This window comes from Anser cygnoides, chromosome 8 (genome assembly GCF_040182565.1).
Source record: "Anser cygnoides isolate HZ-2024a breed goose chromosome 8, Taihu_goose_T2T_genome, whole genome shotgun sequence".
NCBI lineage: Eukaryota > Metazoa > Chordata > Aves > Anseriformes > Anatidae > Anser > Anser cygnoides.
The window spans coordinates 22,051,473-22,061,114 of NC_089880.1; the positions used below are offsets into that span (position 1 = coordinate 22,051,473).

General features: G+C 48.6%; 2 protein-coding genes across 2 annotated transcripts; one reads left to right on the forward strand and one right to left on the reverse strand.

Moving 5' to 3' along the window:
- Positions 1 to 82: 82 nt before the first annotated feature.
- Positions 83 to 8,045, reverse strand: PIF1 (PIF1 5'-to-3' DNA helicase). The gene is made up of 12 exons (XM_048059036.2): positions 7,525 to 8,045; positions 7,341 to 7,446; positions 7,065 to 7,190; positions 6,816 to 6,969; positions 6,068 to 6,182; positions 5,891 to 5,997; positions 5,343 to 5,482; positions 4,554 to 4,660; positions 3,695 to 3,782; positions 2,967 to 3,112; positions 1,812 to 2,003; positions 83 to 1,477 (listed from the first exon to the last, which is right to left on the reverse strand). Exons 1-12 carry the CDS (start codon positions 8,017 to 8,019, stop codon positions 1,421 to 1,423), a joined length of 1,833 nt encoding a protein of 610 aa, XP_047914993.1. The 5' UTR covers positions 8,020 to 8,045; the 3' UTR covers positions 83 to 1,420.
- Positions 8,046 to 8,110: 65 nt separating this feature from the next.
- On the forward strand, positions 8,111 to 9,623 carry CFAP144 (cilia and flagella associated protein 144). Its single transcript, XM_013177887.3, has 4 exons — positions 8,111 to 8,302; positions 8,577 to 8,636; positions 8,830 to 8,933; positions 9,187 to 9,623. The coding sequence occupies exons 1-4, from the start codon at positions 8,170 to 8,172 to the stop codon at positions 9,274 to 9,276; spliced, it is 387 nt and encodes a 128-aa protein (XP_013033341.2). The 5' UTR covers positions 8,111 to 8,169; the 3' UTR covers positions 9,277 to 9,623.
- The last annotated feature ends 19 nt before the right edge of the window (positions 9,624 to 9,642 follow it).

The window sequence follows — 9,642 nt, forward strand, 5'->3', positions numbered from 1 at the left end:
AAAAAAAAAAAAAAAAAACACACACACACACAACTGGTAATGTCAGTCCTTAACCCATGAAAGCGGCGGTTAAGGCAGCTGCTTCAAGAAGATCACAATAGTTTATTTGCATTGTGCATAATCACCCTTCTTAAACTCTAAGTTATCTTGTTATTACAGAACTTTAATGCAGGTTAAAACCCTTTAAAATCTCTTATCTCATTACTCTTCTCATCTGTCCATAAATCACTGTATTGTGTATGACAAAAAATGGCTGGTGTATCCTTTGTAACAGTCTAACCCAAGAGTAAACATCATTTTAACAGACATTACTATTTCACACTATTTCTGCATATTAAACATTTAAAAAGATACAAGTTACTTAAGCAATATGCTGAAATACAAAGGCTAAATCTTCTCCTTTATTAAGGCTTTAAAAAGACAGTACATTAGTTCTGTTCAGCCCTCCTTTTGCTGAAAAAAGTGGTTACGGTTCACTTCCCATGTCCTTGGCCATCTCCCTATTACACACTCAACTTCCACCTCACTAGCTATGTGTTAGTTCTAACAAACCCCCTCCCCTTTGAAAGAACCTCACGTGCTTAAACAAAAGGGGGGCCCATCAGCACCTCTCTCTGCTCACTCCCTTCTTGCTCCAGGGTAATGGATCTTCCCAATTCTTGTGGGTCCATGATTATGGGTAGAAAATGTAGGACTTGTTCCTAACTTTAACAGTGCCAGCTCATCTTGGAAGGATTAAAAAAATAAAATCATGTGTTCCCGTACACAACAGGCTAACAAAATGAATGTATCAGCATAATAGATTACACAACTTTTTACAGTTTTGTTTGTGGATGAAGTTGTGCAAAGCCTACTGGTGTTAAACATTTGAAATGCAAAAACATCCCAACATGCAATTTGAAGCAATAGCCTAGCTCCTGGCAGCTCCACACTTCCAGGAGAATCACATGTACTCCAGATATTTTGCATTGCTTTCCCCTCATGTCAGCAGCTCTAGTGAACAGGTCCAGATCATTCAGGCAAAGGGGACACAAACTTCCCATCTCCCAGCTGTGGTATACTTGAAGAAAAAAAAAATACAAGTTTCGCAGTCCACATATGTGCAGGATAAAAATGCAGCCAGGACAGAACCATAGGAAGGTCCCTCAGCAACATCCTTGTTCAGTCATTTTGTTTGCTAGAGTCACACTGGAGACACACAAGTGCTTGGGACTGTGGACCCAGAAAGGGGCTACAGAAGACTTCTAGATTTCAGAGGCACAAGACAGGGACACTTCTATACATCCAGAGTCAGCTGAATGAAACAAACATTTAAAAAAATATCTTTTGAATTCATCTACATTATCAAATATACTCAACAGCAAGATTGCTGCAACTCAACCATATGTGTTGACGCCTCATAGAGGCCAGAAGAGCATTCTCAGCTGCTTTTCCAGTTCTCTTTTTCATCAGCATCTGAATGGGTACGTAGTGAATCCTGAGGAGGAGGAAAAAATATTAGAGATTTCTTGTTTGCCACTTCCTCTTGTTCCCCTTTACTCCTTACTCCAGCAGGAGGATCAAAGAATCCCACCCACCCCCTTTTTCCACCCATGTGGCCAGGAAGCATTATATAACCCCAACACTGCAGGAGATTTTGCTGCTGAGAGCTGCCCTAGTACATTCCCCCTCCCTGTGGTTTCATTTCTCCTGCCACTACAAGTTTTAGTTTGAACGATCTTGCTTAAGAAATAAAATAAAGCATCTCAGCCCAGACACCTGTCATCCTGGTTGCACAAGGCACTCTTTGCTGGCACAGGATTTTTCTTTACCTGGGTTAGAAGTTGATGACGTCTCAGTTGTCTATAAAACTGCAACACAGAAGGATCAGCTCTCACTACTTTTGGGTCAAAATCCAGAACACGGAGACCTGCAAGGCTACGGGCTCGAGAAAGGGCTACATAAGCCTGCCCACTTTCAAAGACACGAGACAGGGAGATTTCCACACAATCTAGAGACATGCCCTACCAAAGAGAGAGAAATCTGTTATACAGCACACACAAAGAACACCACATTGCATCAATACTAACCTATCGTGTGAGTTTGTCAAAGGCTGTACCATCCTCAGTGTACAAGCCTGATGAGAAAGGAGGTCCCTTGTTTGACTATATATTTAACTGATTAAAGGACGGGAAACAGCAGAAAGAAAAGTCAGTAAATTGCTATCAGACAGTAGGATCCACTAACTCTTACAAGCCTGTTATTGTGTGAAATTCTACAAATCCCATGAACCCAACACAGCAGGGAAGGAAGTCCCGCTGTTTCCACTCCTAGTAATTAACTGGAGGAGACATCATTCTCAAGCAGTCCATCTGAGAGAGGGTTTGGGTTAGTCCTGGCACGCCTTGCCTGCATCAAGAGAAATTACAGGAGGCAGCAAAATTTACAACAGCTTGGGAACAAGCTCATAGATCTCTTATACTGAGAGGAGTTTATCAGACTGTATGAAGTATTCCAGGGAGGTAGGAACTGTGTGAGTTACATTAAAAAAAAAAAATGCATCAAAAGGACAGTTTAGCCCAAATAGCACAGCTGTGACTACTGCAGCTTCCTTGGGTACACAAAGCAAACCTCAGGGTCATGAATGCTGATAACTAACAAGGAAACACAATCCTGACCAGCCCACAGCAGTTAAGCACTGCTGATTTACAGTCCAACACCAAGTATGTAGACAGCAGCACCATTATGGAAACTCTAGGATCAAAGACAGGCTAGCAATACTACTGCCTACCAAACTAAGCTTATAGACAAGCATCACGAACAGGAGAGATGCTGCCTTCCCTGCAACTAGAGACATACATACCCCAGAGCTTCCCCACAAGGGCCTTTCATTTTTCCTTCCCATTTTACCAGCAATGCAAGCTCACCCAGGAGAGAAGGCTTATGGCAGTATACGAGCCTCTAGATAGTTGTATAAGAGCACCCACCTGACTCTTGTGAATGGAAATGGCCCATGCCAGTTTTAGGGGCAACTGTTGGCGACTCAGATGAACTCCAGGTGGCCCTTTGAAGACCCACCTCTCCATTTTGATGACTTGTGTGACCCCGCAGAGAAACCTCACCTTAGGCAGCCCTGTAGGAATAGAAAGGAAAGGGAATAGGAGAAAAACAAGGGTGTATTCCTGACACTCAACAGCAGGAAGCCAGCAGCCTTAAGAGCTGTTTTTTTCTTCTATCCCATACCAGTCTTTCATGAGTTTTAGGGCTACATTAGAAAACGTCATTAAAAAAAAAAAAAAAAGAGCCCACACATTAAGTAGGATGTCCTGAAATTAAATTTGGGACTTACTTAAGCAGATGAATTCAAGTCAGATAATTTATCAGTTGACATGCAGAGAAATACATGTTGCAGGTAACAGAACATTATTCTGAGAAAAATGAAAACAACCAAGACTTGTTTCAACAGCACAGAAGGAAATGCAAAATGAGCAAACGTATCCAGAGAATAAAGAGAAGCAAACATGGGAGGCCTTATAGATTAGGCTGCAGCTGATGCAGCAGATGACATGGCAGCTCATGAGAACCACAAACCTCTTGCTGCAGAGATCTCTTCCCTGCTTTCCCTCAGATTATTCTTAAACAATAAAGAAAATTAACAAGTCATCTGTAGTCCATTATTTTATTTTATTTTTTAAGAAAACAGAGTTTACTTTACCCTTCTGATCACTTTCAAACCCCACAACAACTCCTCGTGCTCCATTCACCAGCCCTTGAGACACATCCAGATTCTTAGCTAGCATCACCTACAGGGGGAAAAAAAAAAAAAAAATCCCTTTCTAGCCTGTTTAGCCACCTCTGGCTAAGCTTCTAGCCAGAAAGCGTAAGCACGGCCATGTTATCCTATTGCAGAATAGAGCATAATCTCTGATTAAACTGAATTTATTGCACAGCCTTCCCTTCCTAGGATTCCCAGCTACATCATTCTGCAGCACTGAACACTTTTCCCTTGAGCTGCTTCTGTCCACAGCTGCAATGTCAGATTCAGGGAACAGGTTTCCTCCTCCCAAATGACAACAAGCTTAGACATGTATAGTTTCTGGGAACAGCTGAGGAACACCTTCCAAAGGCACCCAGTGGTGCTGCTTTAACACAACCCGTTCTGCTTTGACAGCCCCAGCACACAGCAAAGAGCCCAGTACTTCACATTTGGCAATCTGTGTCTTGCTCTTACAGGTCAGGAAGGCTGCTATACCTGAAGCTGAGACTGCAGGCAAGGACTGCCTATACCCTCTGCTTCCTGGAAGCTTCTGTGCGTGATGGGAAATGTGTGTCAAAGTCCGAGTGCTCACCACTGTCCATGGGACAGGGACCTGAGCTCAAATCAAGTCAACTTCTGTTTGGATTCGAAGCAGAAAGGACACAAAGACTGGGCTAGTCTTCTGTTGGTATGGTTTTTCCATACATAATCTGCATTCTATACATTAATCTACTGTATATATTTATCTGCTGTTTATTTTTCTTACACCACTTGATCTGCTGGACTTTCCCAAACAAGCATACGTACACACACTCACCTGAGCTCCAACCTTTAACACAACTTTACCACCCACAGGACACGGAGCATCAATTAACTTCACGAGCATTGGGTCACTGTCCAAAGCCTCAAAAGTGTGCACTTCTCCTGTTAAGGAAAGAAAGGAGTCACAAATTACAGCCATTGGACATAAGCTATGCAGTGTTTGCAGGAGACTCAGCTTTTATTTCTTACAGCAATTCCTCTTTCAATATCCATTCTCCTCTGCTGGTATGACACTTTCACACAAGCCCTGTTACATCCAACAGTGAAAAGCTCATTGGTACCCCTCCTCCCAGCACACCTCCCAGAGCACGAGAAGGCTCGGGAATTAAAGACCACCAATTAAACAGGAATTGATCAGTTGCCACTTTGAGCATAGAACCAGTTCCACTCACTGCCAACACCAGATCTCCAAAGACAACTAAGGAGGAATCCTTGGTCCTGACAAGGAGGCAAAAATGAAACAGCCTGATAACTCAAGCAGCATCGGTTAGACCATGGCCTGAAATGCTACAGAAGGAAGAAGCAGGGGTGTGGAGGCACTAGTGACCCACCCTATCCCATTGCAAGCAGTAAGTTCACTGTCTACTGCACACTAAGAAGTAACAAAGTGGATTTAAAAGAAATTTGTGAAATTTCTCTCCAGGCAGCTCAACTCCTACACGCACAGCTCAGACTAGCACTGCTGTGCATGACAGAACACCGATTCCTCCTGTCACCGCAATATCCCCATTGCATCCTCTTAGAGCTCAGCCCTGAAGCCAGCAGCTTCCTGCACAAAGGTCACCTGATAGCTGTTGCAAGCGTTTCTCATTAGTTAGTTCTACATCATCTTTGTGCGTGCAGAGCCGCGTAGCCAGGATCCCATCACGCTCAGACCTGTTGGTAGCTGTCTGCATCAGCAGACTGGTAACCTCCTCTGTGCACCTGGGGATCCAAAAAAGGGGATTATTATTGAAAGGGATCACGAACGTGTCTTGAGCAGCAGCAACTCCCACATCGCTACATCAGGCTTTGCAAGCCCAACCAAGAAGGGTGGAGAGAGGTAACTACACAAAGCTGGAGAGCCACACAAGTGTGTGCCCCAGTCCGTTCCCAGCCATTGCCAGTTTGACATCCATTGCATTCCCTAGCAGAAGTTGCAAACAGGGAACCTAGAAAGGGTCCTTCCTTACCATAGCAGCATACAGTAAACCACCTTACTTTGACTAATGTGTTCATAGCTATTGCCCCCAGCCCCACATCCCTCACAGAGAACACGAGGAAGAGGTGACAGATGGCTCTTGCCTCTGCTCCATCAGCAGGGAACAGAAAGAGAGCAGAGTTTCTCCTCACCTGCCTAAACGGACTGCACTCAGGAGCGAGATAAACGTCTTATCGGTCTGTCTCCGCACTTCAGTGAGCTCCATGTTTATGTGGATGCATTTCCTCCAGCTTTTTGCCTGGCAAGTCATTTTCTTGTTAAGAAAGGACTGACAAAGTATGAGGGCAAGCTTAGGGACAGCTTTCTACCTGGAAGCAGAACTTGATTTCTTCATTAGCCTTGCACACTGGGGGTAGCTGCAAGAAGTCCCCACAGATGATTAGCTGAATTCCTCCAAAAGGCTCATCCCGTTTCCTTACTGCTCTGAAAAGTAAAGAAGAGAAATTCTGAATGCCCTTCAGGACTTGACCATAGTCAAGTCTCAGAAGTTACTTCTCTGTCAGTATGTTCAAACACTTGCATTAAAAGATGGCTATCCTCAGCCGTATGAGAACAGTTGAAATAATTAAGCAGTACATTCATTTTTGTCTGTGTATCCACCCAAAATGTCATTGTTAGTCTTTGTTCCTCAGTAGCTGTTACAGCTGCTTCCTGCTGCTCAATGTTCAGCATCAAGACAAGTTTATTGGTTCACAGTGCAAGCTCCGGTACTGTGACATGGAGTCAGAAAGTGCTGGGAGCCTGAGCTGAAATCCAGCTTTGACCTGGGATAAACACAGCAAGCTTGGTCCAGGAAACAAGAAATAAATGCTAGGAGCAGAATAGACAACTGGGTTCTAGACTCAGCTCTCTACAGACAGCATATCGCTCTGGAGATGGAAACTGCAACCAGAACAGCCAGAGCTGGGAAAACTTGGACACAATCAAAACTTATCTCAAGCTAAAGGTCTGTCCTAATGCTGGCTATGATATCAGGCTTTCCTTTCTGAAAAGAAGCAACCTGAAAGTATAGGAAAACTCACTTTTTTTTAGTTGTTTGACCTGACGATCACTCACCTCGCCACTGCCTCTAGCTTGTCAAAGAACTTGCCATCCACCATTGAGATCTCATCGATAATTAAGTGCTGGCAGGCCAGCCAGTGCTGGCGCACTCCAGGTCTCTCTGCCAGCTGGATACACTGCTCTAGCGGCGCCTTTCCGGAGCCAATCCCTGACAGGGGAGAAGAAAGCAAGCTTTGGGAAGCTCCTAACCTCTTGGGTAGGGAGCAGGAGCCCTCAGCTCCTTGATGCTTGGCCGACCTTTACCTGCAAAGGCGTGGAGCGTCGTGCCACCGATGTGGCAAGCTGCCACCCCGGTGCTGGCTGTGGCATAGGTGCTGTTCGGAGGGAGGGAGCCCACGATCTTCTTCAGCAGGAACGACTTCCCGGTCCCTAGGGGGAGGCAGAGGAAACCTCCTTCACCCCCGGCTCCCCTCCCGGGGCTGCGCTCCCTCCCGGAGGGGAGTCAGAACCGCAGGGGCGCGGGAAGCGGCAGCTCGGGGCCGAGGGTTTCCCCCGGTGACGGCCTCCCCCGGCCCTCACCCGCGCAGCCGGTGAAGAAGACGCCCTTCCCGCTGCGCACCGCGCCCAGCACCGCCTCCTGCTCCGCCGAGAGCCTCGCCGGGGGCCGCCGCTCCGCACGGGGCACCTGCGGGACGGGAGCACCGTGAGGGCGGCGGCGGCTCACCGGGGCCGCCCCGCCCCGTCCCCCATCCCGGGGCCTCACCTCCGCCGGGCGCTGCCCCGGCTCCTCACCGCCACCCTCCCCCCGGGGGCGGCCGGGGCGGCGCAGCACGTCCCGCTCCCGCAGCGGGCTGATGATGGCGAAGGCGGGCGGCGGCCGGGCCAGCAGGCGGGGGCAGCGCGGGGCGCCCCGCGGCCCGGCGGCCAGCTTGTGCCGCAGCAGGCGGAGGAAGCGGCGGAGGGCGTCGGGCGGGCAGTCGGACAGCAGCAGCTGGGCGCCGCCCGGGGCCAGCCGCACCGCCGCCCGCCCCTCGCCGGCGAACCGGGCGAAGAGCCGCACGGCGTCGCCGCTCAGCGGGAAGCTCAGCGCCGTGCCGGTGCCGCTGCCGGTACCGCCGAGCACCCGCAGCACCGGCTGCCGCAGCTCGTTGCGGCCCAGCAGCACCAGCGCGCCCCGCACCACGCGGCGCCGCGGGGCCGCCCCGCCCGGCAGCGGCTCCTCCACGGCCACGGTGCAGCGCAGCTCCGCCGCCGCCATCTTAGGGCCGCCGCCCGTTCAAACCGGCCGCGTGCCGCCGCCGCCAATCAGCGCCGGGGGCTTTAACTCGGCGGCCAGTAGGAGGCGGGCGGGCGGCCGAGCCGGGCGTTGCGTCACGCGTTGCTAGGCGGCGGGACGCCGCGCGTAGCCATGGCGGCCCGCGGCGGGGAGCGGGAGCGGCCGGACCCGGTGCAGCTGGACCGGCTGCTGGGCGAGCGCGTGCGGAAGGAGCTGCGGTGCCTCAGGCTGCGCACCGAGCACGGCCTGAACCCGCTCAGACGCGGTGAGGCGGCCGCGCCGGGGCCCCCGGGGCTCAGCGGGCCGTGAGGCACCCCCGGGCAGCTCGCCCTCAGCACCCACAGCCATGGCACCCAGGGCGTGCTTTCCCCTTTCCAACTGGGAACTCTCCTTCTCAGAAGCTGCTTTTCCTTTACAGCTTCAGAGAAAGAGTTGGGCTCACACTGGGGAAATAACCGCAAAGAACGTTTGCAGCGATAGATAACCTTTACCTGGTTGCGATGCTAAATGCACATTAAAGCAATTAATTTCTTTTTCAGTTCACACGGTCACCAAGAAGCCTATGTCTTGGCACGACAATATAGAAGAGCCTGCAGATGGTAAGAAATCTCTGAATCACTTGTGATAGCTATGAGAAAACAACCAACTGCCTCCCACCTTGGCTGTCTTGCTATTGTTTGGATAGGGTTGAGACATCCCACTCTGGCATACATCCACACCATTGATTTGTATTTTGTTAGGTTTTAAACATACTACCTACCTTTCATTTGTATTTGTCTCTTAAACCAACAGAAAAGTTTCTGAATGTTATTCATCATGCTGCACTGGAGCCAACAAAGAAATATTCAGAGCCACAAACTGAAAGCCAGGAAATAGGCTGGAACACAACACCTTTGGTGAGTAGAGTGCTTAAGGATTCAGCTCTTTGCACAAGTGTGGGGAAGTAAGTTTATATAGCCAGGATTCCTAACGCTGTTTCAAAAATGAAATTCTCCTTTTTCACAAGGTTCGACTATACTGAAATAGTGAACATTATATACTAAGTGGTACTCTACTCATTAGCTTTTTTTAGCACATCACTCGTCTCAGGAGGGGCTACTACTCGTTCTAGAAAAGCACATGACTCTTCAGCCTATAATTGTTTTCCAGATCGATGTAGACCGCACTGATCGCAGACTCTACTTCCCACGCCGGAAAACGGAGATCACTAAACTAGGTAGCTGCCGTGTAGCACCTTGAAGGAGCAGTATGAGAAGCTGCAGTAGGAGAATGGCAAAGCCACACAACGTAGACTGAGGCAGTTAATGACATATAATGCGTTAGACCCTGTTTGTTATTAGGTGAATGTGGTAGATTCCTGGCACCAGAAGATTGCAAGAAAAGGGAGGAGAGAACCCATCTGTCTAGATTTGCAGCCTGACAATAGTTACAGGAATAAACCTATTAATAAGACCTTTACATTTGTCTTGCTGCTGTTTCCAAAACCATCTACACGAGTAGTCTAAGAAAACTCTTCAACTTTTTGACAGGCTTCAGACTTCTCATTTTGACATGAGCAACATGACCCAGAATTCAAGTTCACAAAGTATGTATCAACAGCAGCTG

What these genes read in the sequence shown, in the direction of transcription:
- PIF1 (XM_048059036.2), bottom strand. Translation starts at nt 8,019, where the DNA reads ATGGCGGCGGCGGAGCTGCGCTGCACCGTGGCCGTGGAGGAGCCGCTG. An exon ending in ACGCTTGCAACAGCTATCAG is followed by an intron (nt 4,661 to 5,342) that starts GTGACCTTTGTG and finishes TTTCCTTAACAG; the next exon opens with GAGAAGTGCACACTTTTGAG. An exon ending in TGTTAAAGGTTGGAGCTCAG is followed by an intron (nt 3,783 to 4,553) that starts GTGAGTGTGTGT and finishes TTCCCCCTGTAG; the next exon opens with GTGATGCTAGCTAAGAATCT.
- CFAP144 (XM_013177887.3), top strand. Translation starts at nt 8,170, where the DNA reads ATGGCGGCCCGCGGCGGGGAGCGGGAGCGGCCGGACCCGGTGCAGCTG. An exon ending in TATAGAAGAGCCTGCAGATG is followed by an intron (nt 8,637 to 8,829) that starts GTAAGAAATCTC and finishes TTAAACCAACAG; the next exon opens with AAAAGTTTCTGAATGTTATT. An exon ending in GCTGGAACACAACACCTTTG is followed by an intron (nt 8,934 to 9,186) that starts GTGAGTAGAGTG and finishes ATTGTTTTCCAG; the next exon opens with ATCGATGTAGACCGCACTGA.